Genomic DNA, 19460 nt, shown 5'->3' with positions numbered 1-19460 from the left:
AAATATTATTCATTTTTTAAAATTCTTTATATAGGTACCTGTTTTTGGAAACCTATTACCTTACCTTGTTTATCAACAAAATGTCACGTATCTAATTTATTGTAATAAGTAATAACTAATAAATATACAAAATGATTTAATTCTGATAATAAACTTATTTTAATTTAATTTTGACTATTTAAATAAAACCTTAATGGCCACTTGTATACTAAAAAATTACATTTTAATAAAGTTTTTATGATAGTCATCAGCAAAGTTAATGCATATTTTAATATGTTGTGTCTCAAAAATTTGTTTTATAGATACATATCTTATATCTGTAGTGTTACAATGATCACTCAAAGAATTTTTTTTTTTGGTTAACAATTCACATATACACAACTATAGGTGCATTCACCGACATACATTTTAACGTATTATTTTTACAGAATAGCGGACATAAGTACAAAGAATGAAAAACATTCATAAACATTTTTTATTAAGATATGAAATTTTTTTTAAGTACTTACATAACAACAGGTATATAGATTTAATTTTGGATTATGTGTGTATTATATGGTTTCAATGTTTCATTTATATAATACTGTACTTGGTTGTATACATAATGGTGAATGTGCTCTTAATACTATAATATCATTCTTACAATAATAATATATAGGTTGGTACCTTGTGTAAGGTACAATTTAAAATATCGATTATCATTAATACAACAATTGAATAATATATATATAGGTAATAGTTTCTAGTCTTAATGTATTATGTACTTAAAGACTATAATACAATAAGTATTAGTTTATTGTTTACGTATAATGATACACCTACCTACCCGAAAAGTATATTGGGCAGAGAAGCTTATAAGTGATGGAATAAAAACTGGCAGTAAAAATAACAAAAACGTCCAAAAAATGTTATGCATAATATTATTAAAATGAATTTTAAAAACAGTAAATAATATGTTGTAATTTGTGTAATAAATAATAATTATCCATTTATTATTTTGTATTTTTGTACGATTATTAAATTTTGTATTTGATAATTAAAACATCATTAATCTATTAAGTACATTAGCTATATAATAAGATGATACATTTTATTTAATATTTTGACATTTTGAACTCATAATATGAAAATATATATAAAACAACAATTTTTGACGGGATTTTTCTTTTTCAAAAAGAATCAAATCCAGGGAGGAAGGCCTATATTAATTTCAAATTATGAGTTTATATACTATCTTGTGTGATCAATTATTCAAACAAATCCTATAACTTCTCCACCATAATGACGTATAATATCATATCAACGAGTGCGCGCACGTGAGGTAACTTTCGTTATAAATATTTTGTACTAGTTTTTGCAACACTACAGTCTAGAATATCATGTATAAACCAATAAACCGAAACTAAGCGCCAGATAAACTATGTAAATACCTATCACTAATAAATGTTTCGGAAAGGGTCTATGACACGAACAGAGACCAAAATAAGTTTAGAAAATGACTCACATATTTACGATTTTGAAAAACTTCATATCATCTCACAAGTTTGAAATTCATGTGAATTGGAGGTGGACATGTAGGTAAATAAAAATTAAAAATCTTTGCTTAGTATAGTAAATATAAAAAATTTTCGAGGGGCAAAGGGGATGTTGATGAATGGGAAGTAGTAAATCTCACTGACAAGTCTAATAAAACTAAATCGACGACTAATGTAAACCAGATCAAAAATAAAAAAAATAATAATAATGAAGTCCAATTTTTATTGGTCCATTTTAGACGTTAATTGGGTGCGATATGACTAATACGCGAACTTGATCCACTATTTTTATACACGATATTTTACAGTATTATATTATTGTCTATAGGTGCACGGTTCACGACCGTTTCTTAAACCAACAGTTTATCGTTTTCCGCGTCATCTGTTTGCGTTCCCTCCGCCACCGGCGATCATCAGCAACGAGTTCATCAGACCCGACGACCCGAGACTTCCTAAGCTCGAAGCTGACATAGATGGGAACCCTCCGGCGCTGGAAAATTTTTGCTGATTTCCACCACCGAATTCGGGCGTACCGGCGGCCGAAGATTGTACCGGCGGAGCAAGCAGTTTCCTGCGCATCTGCTCGTCGAGTAGAGCTTGCATGTCCATCTGAAACCGTTCAAATTAAAAATGTATAGATTTTGCTGACACACACACACACATATATATATATATATATGTTAAATGTATTATAGGACCGAGGTAAGATTAGGTAAAATTAGGCTGAGAGTTCTTCTACCCCCCTGCAGTTCAACGCAATTTGTACCTAATATTGTTATCTCTTCCGAAACAACTGGACCAATCTTCGTGAAACTTGAAAAATGTGTTCATTAATATCTGATAAGAGTGAATATATAAGTTTTTGGTGTTTCTAGATCCTATCATAAAGTAATTTTATTTAATTGCTCATCTACACAATAAAAATAAAATGAGATGTTCTTACTGACTAATCAAAGTACCTATACGGACATAACTAAAATTTCTATAAGACTTTAAATTTACATATTATGGTACCTTCGGGCCACGACGTAACTATTTAATAAATAAATGCACTATATTAAAATAACTTTAAAAATTCGCATTCTTAAGATGGACTTACACGAGGATTTTGTTTCTGCAAAACCGAAATTGAATGTATAATATAACAATCTGATTGACTAGGTCAGGGGTCAGGAACCTTTTCGTGAAAGAGCCACTTTTTCAAAAAATTACAAAACCATGATGTCCAAGAGGAACACAGGTCGCACAGGTTTGAACAACCTTTTTTTTAGTTGTAGTTGTTAGTATAGATAATATATTATAGAATATTAGAATAAAGATAGTACTATTATTTCATTGAAAAATTGGTAGGCATTAAAAACATAATGATACGTCTTAAATTTAGAAAATATAGAAAAACTTTATTTCATTAAGTCATTATTATTATTATTATTATTATTATTGTTTATATAAATATAATATTATTTAACTAAATACAATAACACACAAAACAACGTATCTACTTAATATTAGTGGGAATTTTCCAAAGAGCCGCAGGATCCCGATCCCTGGACTAAGTATAGGCGTATAGCTATACCTAGGTATCGCTCCACCTCGCTTTTTTTCCACGGACGCACCTAGTATTGTTAAGGGATATGATCCGTATTCCGTTTAACTGGCTGTCTGGCTGTACTGATGTTCTATGTAGTTTATTGATATTTTGAACTTTTGAAGTAGGTACTTATATACTTACTTACTCTCTTATTTACTTATAATATAAATTATAGTCAATCATAATTAATTTCCGTGAACTACAGCGATTATAATAAGTGAGTTTACACTCACTTTGTAATTGATTACATTGAGTACAATAATTGTGGAGTGCAGCGAATAGATAAAAAAAAATGAGTGGGTGGTTGGATAACTTTTTTAACGACATGTGCTTTTAAAATACCTTTGTGCGCCACTGCAAATGCCTATATTTATGATTTCATATTTAGAATTAGAATCAAAATACGCTTTTCCAAACATTATGATAAAAAATATTGAAAACCAAACAAAGAGCTATTATTCTATTAATACAGTTTAAGGCGCTGCTCTAACCCTGCATTTCAGTGATTAATATCATCTGAACTTTAAATTATTATTAACAATAATCTGTTAAAATATTCAGTATTTGTACTTAATATACTTAGCAATATGTTGTTTAAAAAAAAATCCTGCTTTCGATGGTAAAATTAAAAAAATAGGTGGTCAGGAAGTCACTAACAAAAATGTAAAAACCTAAAAATGCACCACGATGTATAGAAATGTTGTGTTTTTTTTTTCAATTTTTTTACTTATGAGTACCTAGGTGATGTGTACTATTTTAGAAATACGATTTCATTGTGGTTAAATCGAAATAGTAAATATGCGCGTGGCTGAGAAAATGACAACAGAGTAGTTTGTCGTTAAACAATTAGTGTGATTCCTGAGCTGAGCTCCGCGAGCTGTATATACATTATTTGCTGAAATATATTACGAACCTGCCACTGTTCCAACTGTTGGCTGAGTTCCACCTTCTGCCCGATGGCCTCCATCAGTTGACCGTTAGCCTGTAGCACGTCCACCCGGGTCCGGGCCAGTTGTACCTGCACTGCGTTTTTCCGCCTTACCGCTCCATCCCGCTGTTCCCACGCTTTTCTCAGCAGTTCCGGGATCAACGACGCGTCCTTCTCGTCGGTGCCGGAGCCGGAAGTGGCGTCGGCGGCCTCTCCGCTGCCCGCATCACCACATCGGGCGCACTGAATTCGCATCGCATCCATTTTGTCCCGCACAGCCAGATCACGTTCCTCGCGGGCTGCCTGCAGCTCAGCGTCTCTCACGGACAACTGTATATGTTCAGAAACAAAAGTTCAATAAAATAGTAAAACCACAGTAGTTATATGCATTTATACATTTTTATAATGGATCTATCGGATAGGAATAGACAGACAGCAACAGCGAAAAATATAATGTTTATTTTGTTAATACCTATATGAGAGATCTTCGACTTTTTCTATAAAACTCTTTACAACAGCGAGCTGCAGATTTAATTTTGTTTTTATTCAATAAATTTCCAAGATTAATTTATTAAACATATTACTCGATTTTGTTGAAATCATATGCTTTTTAGAAATTTTAAGTATAGTTATTACCAATCATAATAATTTTGCAAGAGTAGAAATGTATTATGAAGTTCGTAACTATTATGTGAAATATACCTTTGTTATTATTTTTTATTTAACTGCTGTGTTTATTATTATTAAAAAAAACCTAGGTATTTAGGCGCTATTATGAAATAATACATTGTTTTTTGGCAAGCACGAATCCTATTATTATATTATGTAATATTGTTTTGTATAGAGTAAACGGTGTTTTATTAGAACGTTTTCTAGAAAGTCTACCTTAAAAAACGCAATCGACGTATTACGAAATGTTCCTTTATCAAAACAAGAAGCACAGATTTCAATAAATCCAAATATAGAAAATATAGTATAACCTAATATAATCACGAATCGAGGCAATAACGTACTCAGACACTTTGTCTTTGGGAGGGGAGGGTGGGGTATAGGTATATCCTATAATAGTATATAAGTATTTAACCAAAAAACCAGAACTTATTATACCGGAGGGAGTTTTATAATTTATATTTTACTGGAATTAATGATAAAAATTTGAGTATTTTTTTTTTCAAAAAAAAGTCAATCCTCTTAGAGATCTGGCTTTTATATGAGGATATGGATATGTGTGGAGGCCGTAAATTCCCTATTGGATCCAGGTATATTTTTAATTTTATTAGTTAATTACTGGTGTTCAGCCTTTTTTGTCAATCGTGACTCCCATATGACACAATTATATGACCTCTATAATATATCATAGGTATCTATTGTAACAATATTATATTATGCTTTTCAGCGAGTCCTGTTAGAACGGACGTTATACGCCCGACCACATCATTGTGTTGCATTCCAGCTGGACGTAGGAGCATTGGGATGGTTTGTGTGTTGACCCCCCCCCCCCCGACCGTATTGAAGCAAAATATATATATCATATGTGTAAGTTCTAGAAATATAATAATTTATATTTGTACAATGTATGTTGTCATGTTCTATTTCATACTTGATATTATTAATATGAAAGTTGATTATTACAGTGGAAAGTGTGGAAAGCTCCTCGCATGTTATATTAAATATAAAGCTAAAATACACCCCAATTGCTGGCTATGTGCCCAAGTAGGAGTGTCGTACTATGGTCAAGTTAATCGAAAATCAGACCATTAATGTTCTCAGAGTATTTACTTTGCCAAATATATTGAATAGTTTATACTACGGCCAAATATACAAATTTATCAACAAAAGAAACATTTTATACAATTTATTTAATTGTATCCATTACTTACAATACTACATGTACAATACTCATTCAATTACAGTTTATCAGACGATAGTAACACAATTTATATACTCTCACTATAACATGGTTGTGACACAATGACACAAAAGGAAAATTGTATAATTTTTTTTCTAATTAATTGTTTATTATAATTACTATCAGCAAACTTTAAAAAAATAAGTAGCGGGCCTCGTGTTCGACATGCCTGATGTACGGCCTATATACGACTCGAGTTGCATAATATCGTCCACTGTAATATTATTATTATTTTCGGTTGTAAAGAAAACTTAGGTACTTGGCCACTTGGAAAATCATTGCGATAACCAGCAAAAATGTAACAAATTATCAGGTCGAGCTTTTTTACGGCCCTATAGCTATAATAACGCCGACAGTGAAAACCCTCTCTACTGGAACGTACCTCGCAAGTGAGCTCGGCCACCCGACCATCTCGGTTGCGAACCAGCTCCGCCAGGTCAACGGCGCCCGTGGACTTGCCACCAGCAGCAGTGCTTCCGTCGCCAACTCCGCTGCCGCCGCAGCCCATCAGCTTCAGCAACCGGTACCTGGTGCTGGCCGACAACTCCGGTGACACCGCGTCCGCTTGGCCAGCCCGGCGCTCGAGCGCATCGCACAACCGGGTCACCAACCGTTCGGCGTCCGTCCCGAAGTCGTTGGGGTCTTTGGGCCGATGTTCCGTCAGGTCTACGTCGACCATGGGCGGCGGAGGACCAGCGGCCGTCTGCGTGCTGGCCGCCTCGGCTTGTTCCAGTTCGGCCAACAGCGACATCGGCTGCGATTCGGTACCACCGGAGCCGTTCGTCCTGGACGCTGTCGTCGCACCGCCACCGTTGCCGCACGAGGCGCACTTCCCGCCTCGTCCTCTCCAGTCCCCCGCGCTGCCCGAACAGAGCGCGTCGTCCAACTGCTTGGCCAACATGGCCGACTGTGTAGAAAAACATACTCGGTATTAGGCAATTTATTAAGTTATAAATATTGTACAGTCACGCAACTGGTGTAATATCCTGTATTATGTTTATTTTATCCTGCCTGTGTTTTATATATGTGAGCTTAATTATATATATAGGTTAGGTTATACCTATAAGTAATGACTTTGAGCAATGCCTGTAATGACGTACATATACTATGATGTTAGCAAAAAACCATAACCAATAGCAATAAATCGGTCTAAATTAACCTCATTTTATTGTGATATTCTCATCACAGATGTCCGTAACCATAGATATGTATTTACTATATATTAGTGGAACTTTAAGTGCAATTTAAAATGAGTTCACATTTTTGAAACTAATAGTTGGCTAATTTCTTTTGATTACATAATATTATCCTCACAGATATCAAAAACAGATTACGTTAACCTGGACATTTAACTTTATTATTATTTTTAATCAATTAAAACTAAAAGTAGACTTTTGATGCCCATAGAAATTTTTTTTTATGATTAAGTAAAAAAATATTTTTTGAATTGTTTCTTAATCGTATGTGGTATGCCATTAAATCAAATTGTCATCTCATGCAACGCACAATTTGTTTCTCAAACCCACATGCAATATATCAAATTTAAGTTTAGTGGATTCAATTTTGTGTTGTTATCCTAAATATTAGACGGAAATGAATAAAGAACAAATAAGAAAAACAAAAACATTTTAGAGCATTTTTGCTTAAAACCTGTTTTTATCAAAATCAATTTTGTTTTGTGGCAATTAAATTATTAACAACCGTAGAAGCTTGAAACATTTACCAGATTAGCATTTACTAGAGTGATTTCCAATTAATTTGGAAATATTTTGACTAATTTTATACAATTTCTAAATAGTTTCAACTTTTTTTTTATTTTGTTTTAAATTTATGCATTATACATACACATCAAATTTTGGACTCCAGTACTAAATGTTTTTGCAGGCCCCATAAAATAAATATTTAACAAAATTTCAACGGGTCCTTAAAATAGCCGGGCCTCTGAACTCCAGGTCCCATTCCCCCCCTCCCCTTTCCCCTAATAGAGGCCCTGATTAAACACATTTTTTATGCGAGTAAAAAAGTTTGAAAATTTAACACAAGGATCTTTGAAAAATATCTTAACAGCACATAAAAATTATCGAAAATACATTTTTCTATACCCGTTCAAAGTTTGGATTTTGATTAATTTCGTAAAAATTGAAAAAATGGAAAAATTATTTTATTTAAATGTGCATTTAATTTTTAATATTGATACCTAAGATTAAAAAATGTAATATGAGGTTCTTCATAAGTTGTATTATTGATGTTAAAAAATTGGATATTCAAGTGTAAAATAATGATTAACCATTTAACAATTTTTATATTTTGCTTTAATTCAAAATCGAGTAACTTCAAATATTTGACATTTGCAAAAAACATAGTTATATTATTATTTTCAAAACATTTTTCTTCTTTTTGAGTGGTTTATTAATATAATTTTACATTTTTTTTTTAGATTAATAAAAAATGTTTTACTTGGACAAGAATAAGCTTTAAAATTTAATACACAAATCTTTAAAAGTTGTCAATATACCATTTAAAAAAATTAAAAATACATAGGCAACATTTTTTTTTCTTCAAAATTTGTAAATTACTTTGTCGTTTACAATGTACTGAACGTTCAATTTTTATAGCTTTGACTTGAAAATTTAATACAAAGTTCCTCATAAGTAGTTCATAACTTCATCATGTAAGCAAAATGAATTTTTAAATATATGAATTTATTTTCAATATTTTTTAATTACTGTGAGAATATTTTATAAGGAGCCTCGTGTTAAATTTTCAAGCTTTTTATTCACTCAGAAAATATTTTTTATGTATAAATTGAATACAAACTAAAAAAGTTGAAATTTGAAAATGTCTATAAATAGAACAAAATAATTCAAAATATTTTGAAAATTAGCTATTTTCTATATAATTTCTAGTAAACTCTAATATCTGTTGAATATTTCAAACTTCTAGTTAATTTTTGAAATACAACAAAACAAAATTGATTTGATCGAAAACCAATTTTGAGCAAATTTTTAATATTTCAATGAAGTAACACAGCAATTTGGAATGATGTAAAGTTAAAATTCGCAGAACATTGCTCTCATATTATGCAACTAACTATTTAATTATTTGGTAAACATTCGAATTTAATACTATATCATTGTAAGAATGGACATTAGTCAAACTTACCCTGTGCTCATAATGGTTTGCTTCGGCCCGGCATTCGGCCAATTGCCGATCTTTGAGTTCGAGAAGTTCGGCCAACCGATCACGGTCTGCCCTCAATTCAGCCATCCTCTTCTGTAGTCGCTGTTTCTCGGCTGCTTTCATATCGATCTAGAAATAGTTACCACCCGTTTGTTTTATTCTACACAACAAGTTTACCCAGTCGACACTGTCCAACATTGTTACATGAAGAATTACTTTTAAAAGAAATTTATTTTATTTTAAAGTGGTATACGTCTTAAATATAGGTGGTATAAGTATGGTATCTAATAACCAGAATAATTATATTTTCTCGAGGATTTACTTTTACCGATATCAAAAAATCTGACATAATCCTAATCCATTAATAATTTTAGAATTATTGTTTCGTACTTTCATGTATTTAATTAATACACAAGCAAAGTTTTTGAAGGTTAAAGGGAAAAATATAGACTAAATAATATTCCTGTGAAATATTTGAACAAATCTTTTGTAAATTACACAGGGTCGGGTGCCAGAGTATTTTAACTCTACGATGTCATGTATATATAAACAATATGTTCACTGCTTTAAAATTAATGTTAAAAAATGCCATTGGTTGTTTTCAGAATAAGCAAGTATTTTATGCTTCATGTATTCTTATTTCAGTCTTAACAATGTTTTATTTTTAATTATATAATTTTATTTTTTCCTGTTCACAAATTTATTTTGACATCTATAAAATAAAACATATGTTTTTTAAGATACCTATTAAAAGAAATAATTATTGATCATTAATGCATTACTTTAACTTTAACACAAGTTATTAGCTTAAAAAATATAGATAATCATGTAAATAAATTTAGTATTTTCTTTATGTAAAAAAAAAAAAGTGATTTGGAGATGAATTTGCAGTTTTAGAAATTGTTTAATTAATGCTTCACTAATGAGTTGTGTGTATAAAAGATTATAAAAATAATTGTGTAACGAACGCCAACAATTGTTTTGTATTTCAAAGTGTTTACTTGAATTCTAACAGGTAAATAAAATCTTGTTAATCTTTACAGCCCATTAATTAACAATAGGTACGTATTTTTATTTTTTTCTAGATACAATGATTTCGTATTCTCTTAAACATTATGAGTACCTATATAGTGGCCATAAATAAAAAAAATTAATTAAATGTTTTAATACCAAGTAAAATGTGTCGAGTAGACACCTATTTAAGAAAGCAGAATTATAGTATTTACATAAGCATTTAAATATCAAAACTCAAATAAAACACCACTGCGAAGCTTACATTTACTATAGGTTGATAGATTTTGTTCCATTAATCATTTTTATTATTATTAATAAAAAAATAAAAAAAAACCGATAGAATGTTTACTCAAACTAAATCCTAACATTATATTATTTCAGTTGAACAAGTATTGAAAATATTAGTTAATTAAGATAAGTTTCCAAAGATGATCATGATGTACCTATTGATGTATAATATACAATTTTAAAAAAATGGATTATTTTAAAGTGTTTTAATTTAGGTATTAATTATAAGTAGTAATAACAATTATTAAGTATTTAATATAAACATTGACAGTCAATCGTTGGTGTAATGGCCAAATTCCGATTTATCGATTAATCGCCAACAACCGACTGCAAGCGAACCAGACGAATCGATACGACCTATTGTCAAATTCGATCATCGTGTTATAATATAATATTTTATCAGTGTAAAACAGACAAAAATAACATAAGCATTTACCTCATCACGCAACACGTCCAGGCTGCGGTAGTCGTCGGGCGTTAGCGACCCATAATCGGTGGTAGAACCGCCGTTGGTGATGGATGCGGGAGATCCGACTCCTCCGATCCCTGTCCATTTTCCGCTGCCATGTTGTGGCTGTTGCGCATCTTCCAGCAGACGGCACTTGTGCCGAAGCTCTGCTTCAGCCTGGGAAAGCTGCAGCGCACAAAAAGTAAAATAACAATATGATACATACTTAATACAATAAGTACCTAAATATAAGGTTATGGTAATTATATAGATGATTATAATATGTGCCTGCACTTATACATGCCGGCAGGGTTGGTCAGTGGACTAATAGGATTTACGGGTCTCAGGAGGTTCTTATAGTGATTTTTTTTCAATAAATAGGTATACATTCGTATTCAAAAGTATACACCTATTACCTACTGGTGTTTTCAGTTTATTTCAATATCTACTCATTGTTTGATTTTTTTTCCACGGTCATAATTAAATAATGTATTTTATTCAGCTAAACTAATCAATTATGTAGGTATTTATTTGTATGATTTTATTTTATGTTGATACTAACTGTTTTATTACAATTAGTAAAAAAACTATTGTCTTATACAAAGTAATAATAAAAACAAAGAAAAAAGATGGAAAGTAGGTAACAGCTCTGCTGTACAATAGGAGTCGAATTTATCTCATCATTGAGTAGGTCACTGTAATAGACGTGTTCAATTTGAATTCAATGATAAATCATTGCATATAAAAAACGATCCTGAACGAAGATGGACTGTCAGACTATTATCATATAATTATCTCATTAATAAATTGCTATTGCCTATTAATATTAAATTGTTATAGTAATTTAATTTACTATTAGTAAAACGGTGTGTTATAAGTAGATAAAATATATTAATATACATAAAAAAGTCCACACGAAAAACATTTTTGAATTACAACAAAATAAGAAAATCGTGCAATGAGAAATCGTTTATTTACGCTTAAATATCCTATTTAGTCAACATTTTAACTTCAGACACTCTTAAAAAATATTTTTGGAATCACGCTAAACTTTTTTTGAATTCAGTTTTAAAAACTTATGAAACAACTTAATCTTGTATTAAATTTATTAAGCCGTAGCTATAAATATTGAACATTTCATAAACTGTAACTATATAGCTATAATAATAACTTATGAAGATCTATGTCATCATGTAATCATTTTGTCAAGGTTTTTGTCCGGGAGAAAAACTTTTATTGACACTTATGAAAAATAAATAAATAAATGTCTATATATAGATGTATAGTTCAAAAAGCATTAAAATATTTAGACAATTTCGTCATGTGTAGAAAATGTTAGCATTAGGTAAATATATTAATTTTAAGCTAAACTCAGAATCTAATATAATAATATTATATTATTGTTCCTATATTATAGTATTATTTTATTATAATACGAGTATATTAAAATTTACATAGTTTAGATCAGTTTATTTTATTGAAGTATCAACCTATATTTTATATTAAATTGGTGGTTAGTTACTATTATTGTCTTATTAATTTAATATTATAAATTATAATTAGGTCGGTATTTTAATTTGTTATAATATCTTGAATTGTATTAATTTGGATATGTAGTATATAATACAAATAATATACTTTTATATTGCACTAGAATATTTTTACATTTTAATTATTCTTGATTATGGGCCACGGGTCTCTAAAATGCGAACTGGGCCAAAGTTTGTATTTTGTTGATTGTTTTTTACTTCAAATCAAGAAATATCCAACGAAATTGAACTTTTGAGGTAAGTACGTGCGTTCGTCTACCGTCGTTCTTTAATTTGCTCAATATTAACCATGATTCATGGTCAAACTAAATTATTTGATACTCGATCATTCAACAAGGTAGGATCAACCATACGAGATTCATATACGAGGTTTATCTAGGCATCTGGCACAATATATTAGGTATATTATATAAAGTATTAACTATTAAAGGTAAACACTGATTTTATCAAAAAGTTTTAACGTCATAAGTTATTTTTTATTTAGATGCCTAGGTAATTTGAATTCATTACAAAACAACATTTTTAAATTTTTATCGTTATATTTTTAAGTGTTTTTACTTTTTTTGAACAACAACATACATTTATATTCTAAAGCAGAATACTTTTGTTAGAATTTTATTCCAATATATTAAAAAAATTGAATTTTGAACGACTATAGTTATAAGTACCTATATTATAGGTATAGTTTAGAGGAGTGGCATAGTGTGGACTAATATTTTAAGGGGTACACTTGTGCCACTCCTGTTAACAAAACTTTAAATACTCAAAACTAGTTTATTTTCGAAAAAACAAGTGATTAGTGATTACCTTTTAAAGAATTACCTTGTATTTATAATCATTAATCCTACATCTTATACGACAAACGTTGCATAATAATATCCCAATTACTGAATTACCTACATACATATTATATAAAATGTAATAAACCACAGTGTTTTTCCACGCGTTATCGTGTTAGGACGATATCATACATTAAAACGGGCAAAAAAGTTGCACATTATTTATTATATTAGATAGGTGCCAAAAAGCAGGATCAATGCAACATATTACGTAATTTATAACTCGTCATGATTATGATATCATAATCGACATATAACACTAGGTACTCTGGGCATGCTGTATATTATGAACTTTTTTTTATACGAACCTCTCTGATGTGCGACTGCAGCCTGCCATTCTGGTCCGTGAGCTCTCGGACCACGGCTCGTTTCTGTTTATCCGCCTCTCGCAGCTGACGTTCCCGGCTGTCGAGCACCGCCTGCAGGTCCCTGAGATCGGCCTGCAACTCGTGACACCGTTGCTCACACTCGGCCCTGGCCTGAGCCAGTTGTCTGCGTAGCCGGTGGCGGTCCTGTTCGATCTCCTATAGTGACAAAAATGGTGCAATGTATAAATTAATTTTCCGGCCTGCGCTTCTCTTTTTGTTGACATAAATTATAATAGGTATGTCACGATTTTATGAGGTATAATCATATAGTATGACAAGAATATTATGTAAATGGAGATTGATGAGGAAATGAGGATATAATATTATTATTGTTCGAGCTAATTTGCATAAATCATCACATTCGAGAAAAAAATATTCAAATCTTAGATTCAAAATGAGTCATAATATTATAATAATATGTATTAAGCGATTTGTGAGTCATGACTATCTATAAGTTCCAAGTGTCTCATATTGCAATGTTGCCCAACTCAATGCTCATGGCCCTCGAGACTCGACGATATTGATTGATTGTCGTACCCAAGTTATATGTAAAAATTTAAACAAATTTATTAATTGGTCGTTGACTATAATATACAATACTATACTTTAGTAAATACTAAATTAGTTTAATATTACATTTATAATCAATGGTTTGAAGTTAATAACAAAACTTTCGTTTTTAAATTGGTTGACTTTTTAAAAATTAATTCAATAGTTCTGCCGATACGATTTTTATACAAACGATTAGTATTTTCAAGAAAGAGAATATTGTTTTTGGAATAAACCGATAATAATCCGAATTCGTTTAATTAAAATTAATGTTCAGTACTACCTCCACATATTATACAATTGTTGCAATTTTTCGCAAGTTCAAGCACGTCATACATTTCTGACAAATAACTTTTCTAAAGGACAAAATTAACCCATATATATGATTGATATGAGTGCATGAAACTTTCGAATTATACAACTCCTATAGATATTAAGTAGTACAGTATGTTCTAGACTCCTACCCAAAAAAGACAAATCACTTATTTACAATTTAAAAATCCACGCATTATCATCAGACCCGTTATTATAATTTACAATCATCATATGAATACTATAATACTGTCGGAAATATTAAACTGTACATTCTGTGCCAGTGCCAATCGGACGTGGGTATATATGATAAATGTATTTAAATTCGCATTCCCTTGGCCGAGCTACAGATACACCTCCGCGTAGTATCATATATATTATACATTTATTATATCTGACCGATACACTTGCAATATGACTATATACATACATAGTGTGCACAGCGAAGGTGATCAACACTGCCAACGGCCAGAGGGCAAAACCGACATTATTATGACTAATTCTCAAATCCCAACTCACAATCTAATCGCTAATATTTTTGCACGCGCACAAAGGGTTGGTACGCTGGTGGCGTGTTACGGCCATCGCCGCCGACGATCGGAGGTCGTGTACAAAAATATAATACCCGACTGTTATATATTATTATATATATATATATTAGAAAAGTCGTGCGAGACCATAATATCGAGGGACACGTGCGCCGTTAATGATTTTATAGCCGTCAAACGGTAATGTACGTATATCGTGCTTGTTGTAGATTACGTCACGGTATCTGAATGTACCCTTTCGCCGCCGTTCGGGTCGCCACGGCGTTCCATCCGACCCGGGTGCTTCAAACCGCAGCCTATATACCTATATATAACCCCGATGTAAAGGTATGATATTATACCACAACCACAATCGCGCAACAGACTGTATATTTATACGCAGAGCGCCGTTCTGGCTGCGAGACCTTGGTCCACATCAACGCCAGTCCTGGGAGGGTGGTGGGGAGTTTCGCGCGGGTTGCGATACTGCCTAGATATCTACACCAAATCTCGCGCATTGTTTGATTATGTTTTTTCGCGATTGACACGTGAACAGATATATATATATACATATATATAAATTGGTGTTTTTTTGTTTGTCCTCTGTTGACTCAAAAACTACTGGACCGTTCTCAATAAAAGTTAGGTATATCAATATAGATTCCTTGAGACTCGCGGAAAATGGTTATAGCTTATTTTTGAACCCACATATAAGCTGCTATATAGGGTGGCTAACAAGCTTGTTTTGACTTAAGAAAATCGAATATTTTATTTGTTTATTCAAATGGGTGTCATTAAGTTACAGACTATTATATTACTAGAGGTATTGTAGTAATAGTAGAAATATGAAATAGTTATATACAAATGTCTACAAACATAGTATCGTTTAAAAGTAAACAGATCTTAAAACCCAATACTCATGGACACGATAATTACAATGATTATTTTTATGGTTAGCTTCCTTAATTATGGATATATTTTTGATGTATATATAAAGTATTATAAACACATACTAAGGTCAAAGACAAATAGGTACCAATCTTGACGATATTGAATTTACGTCAGCCATTGTTAGTATCATTTGTTAAATCTAGGCGTATCCAATTATTTGCGTTTATAGGTACATCAAAAATATGTTCAGGATTTATTGAGAAGTGGAAAATCATGAAATCAATCATTGTAATTCATTGTGTTTGAATAGTATGTATTTCAACCGAACCAAAACGGAAAACGATAGAAAATCTGGCAATACAGCAACCAGCTAGTAATATATGCGAATAAAAAATGTAAACATATAACGATATAATATATAATTCATAATACGCGTATTACCCTGCAGCACGCATACCCACGATCCCGACCAAGGTTCGGCTTGCAAAGATTCAGTGCAGTATAGTTAATATTATTGTTCCCGTGTACCTTGTAACTAGGTATGTGCTACGAAAACGGATGCTGCAATAGCTGCAGCGCCGCGGGGGTGGTGGGGCGCGGAACGGGGGAGGCTACGAATAAGCGCTTTCACTCGCGGCTATTTGCAGGTAGGTACCTAACCGGCTGTACATATAACGACAGCCGCCGACGACAATAGCGCAGCCGCCGAGTCGGAAGAGTGAGAGCGTGACGACGACGGCGGCGGCGTACAATGGCGGCCTCGGCAGTGGCGGCAACAATACTCGCGACCCGCCGAACAGCAGCTGCCGAACGATGTCTATGTATACGCGCATAATAATGTACAGGTATAATAAACGCGGTAGATAGAATCGTTGTACTTGTAGCGAATCGCCGAGCCGAAGAACATTGTTCCACACGGCGGCGGTACTACGGCCGCAGAGGCGTTTATACGGGAGCCGGTCGGGTTAATCGTTTTATTCACGCGCGCGCGCGTGTCAGCCGTCCGCGGGGTCTCTGCTCCTGTTGCAGCTATAAGCACGGTCGGTGGTCGTTGTCGTCGGTCTCTCGAGCGCGAATTAGAGACTTGACTTCGTGTGCGGCGTTGCGATTTAGCGAACAAATATTTTGGTTGCCAGTCCGTGTAGTTTTAGTGGCTAATGGCGAAGTGATAAGTCACGAACAATATTTTCTTAGGGGCTCTATAAAATTGGCAAGCAACCTATATGCTGCAAGACTGTTGTTGCCTCAAATGTGCCTATTCGTGATGTCGAAAGAGAGAGATATGCTGCGCTGTGGATTGCAGATTATAGAGAATGATGACATATGGGAATTATATAATTTAAAAGACAGGCACTTTACTACCGGGAGAGGGAAAAGGATGATGATAGGCCATGAGAAAAAGGTTATTATTATTATTCTACGCTTATGATGTGGTGACGTTAAAACCATGAACTACTACTAATAGTTCATGGTTAAAACCACCGTCTTAGAAGATCTTCCAAAGCTGTGGTTAAAACAGATTTAAATCCACGGATACTCTCTTTTTTACTGATATAATAAGTTAGTTTTATTTAGTATTTACCAGTAAAAAATATACAACTACCTATGGATCTAAAACCGTTTTGAAGTCTTCAATGTTGTTTAACTTATTTTTTTTTAATTTGACATTTACCATGTACATAATATGCGTAGATTAATGATAATTATAATATATGGACGCAATGATTTACAATCGTTTGTTCATATAAAGTACCTCTAGCTTGTCGCCGTACTCTTCGGCCAGCCGCTCATTCATCAGTGACAGTTCATCGTTTTTAGCCAACAGTGCTTTGCCGAGACGGGCTGCCAGCACCAGGTCCTTGTTTTTCTGTCTGAGCTCTTCGGCCACCATGCCGGTCGCAGCTCCACCGTCCGATGCCGAATCGTGCAGTGAGTTCCCAGTAGCATTTTCGACTGCCAGATGACGATCTAGCAGTTCCAAGTCGTCCAAGTCGACCAGGTGTTGTTGCAGGTCTTTGAGCCGCTTGGCGGCCACCGGTGGAGGCTGAACGCCGACCACTCCACGTCCGCCGAACTCGGCCTTCGCACCATCCATGCCACCGTGGCCACCGTCGTTGTCGTCATCCTCGTCGTCGTCCGATGACGACACCGGTGACGACGAGCAGCTGCTGGTCGAACTCCGAGACACCTGTGGATTCGAGTCGTTCCCGCCTAATCGCCGCCGCCGCCGTCCCGAAGACGTCAGGGCCGGAATATCACTTGATGGCAGTGGTACGACAGTTTGATGTCGCATGGTCACCGCCGACGGTTCGCCGCCACCGACGCACCGATTGTCGGCCGTCGGAGGAGTGGTGGCTGCTACCGCTGCGGCCATCGCGATGGTCGTCACCGGGTGCGAGTCGGAGTCGATATCAACCGAAATCGTTTTTTACGCAAGTCGCAGGTGGTGCGGCGGCCATCTGTGGCGGTGGTGCGACCCTTCGACGGTCTACCCGCGAAGTAATATTTACCGCAGACAATAGACGAGGAGCAGCGGTCCGCGCAACTCCAATAACCGCGATGCACTTTTTGTTTACCTACGCACAGCGGTCGAACGACGCCCTTATGGATCGACAAGTCTTTATCGGCAGCGGGATCGTCGAAAACTCTGCACAAACGGATCTGCGGACAATCTGCCGCCACTGCGCGTACAGTCGTTATGATCGAAGTGGCTGCCGACCGCGCGTGACGCCTGCGAATACTACGGCAGCGGCGGAGGGGAGAGGGCCACGGTGAGAGAAAGAAACCTCGGCCTCGACTTCTCCTTCCAAAGGCGACGCGCCACCGTCACCACTGCTTGGCGAACCGTGACAGCCGCGGCCGCCGCTGTCGCCTCCGCTCGGCGGCCGCAACCTTCACCCCTTCCCCGTTAAGCGGCGGCGGCCGCGGTGAGCGTTGCGCGTTTACCTACACACACGTATATTATTATTATTATAATACACAGCGACACGACGCCTACGTCGTCATCGTTATTGTTGTTATTATTTTTCGCTCTTGTACCGTACGACGCATACAATACGCACATTATTGTTATTTATATAACACGTTGTTTTGTTATTGTTGCGCAGTACCTCTATGTAGTCGTACATTATAATAATATTATACTCCTGCAGCAGCGAGTGCGTTGATTTGGTACACGCATATAGGTATATAACGGTACCTATTATGCTCGCACCTACGCGATTATAATTGCAGTATTACTGCTGCATACCTTGGTGGCTAGGTGGTGAACTCATATACCTACTATACCGCACGTTTATAATTTATATATGCAATCGTTAATGCGCATTATTTGAGTTAGGTGTAATATTCGAGTTCATCAATATCGTATATCAAAATATAATTATCCGCATTAGGCTGAAAAGGAATCTATATGCATCTGACTCCCGAGTTGACTTGCTATCTAAAACCCGTTAATCTAAATGCATCATTAACGGTCGCATGCAACGGTCGTAAAATGTTAATGTTCGTGTTATAGGTATAGGTATATTA

General features: G+C 34.2%; 1 protein-coding gene across 1 annotated transcript; it reads right to left on the bottom strand.

Annotated features, from left to right (window-relative positions):
- Positions 1–739: 739 nt before the first annotated feature.
- LOC111038772 (bicaudal D-related protein homolog) lies at positions 740–18774 on the bottom strand. The gene is made up of 7 exons (XM_022322000.1): positions 17683–18774; positions 13591–13806; positions 10882–11079; positions 9126–9272; positions 6346–6870; positions 4040–4384; positions 740–2144 (listed from the first exon to the last, which is right to left on the bottom strand). The coding sequence occupies exons 1-7, from the start codon at positions 18301–18303 to the stop codon at positions 1914–1916; spliced, it is 2283 nt and encodes a 760-aa protein (XP_022177692.1). The 5' UTR covers positions 18304–18774; the 3' UTR covers positions 740–1913.
- Positions 18775–19460: the final 686 nt, after the last annotated feature.

Source organism: Myzus persicae, unplaced genomic scaffold (assembly GCF_001856785.1).
Source record: "Myzus persicae strain clone G006 unplaced genomic scaffold, MPER_G0061.0, whole genome shotgun sequence".
NCBI classification, from domain to species: domain Eukaryota; kingdom Metazoa; phylum Arthropoda; class Insecta; order Hemiptera; family Aphididae; genus Myzus; species Myzus persicae.
Note: the sequence above shows the minus strand (reverse complement) of the source record. Positions and strands in the feature narration are given on the sequence as shown.

Bases quoted from the DNA above. Each gene is read 5' to 3' on its own strand.
- LOC111038772 (XM_022322000.1), bottom strand. From the start codon at position 18,303: ATGGCCGCAGCGGTAGCAGCCACCACTCCTCCGACGGCCGACAATCGG. The intron at 9,273-10,881 runs GTAAATGCTTAT...AACTATTTCTAG, and splicing joins TGGACGTGTTGCGTGATGAG to ATCGATATGAAAGCAGCCGA. The intron at 2,145-4,039 runs GTTCGTAATATA...GAACGGTTTCAG, and splicing joins AACAGTTGGAACAGTGGCAG to ATGGACATGCAAGCTCTACT.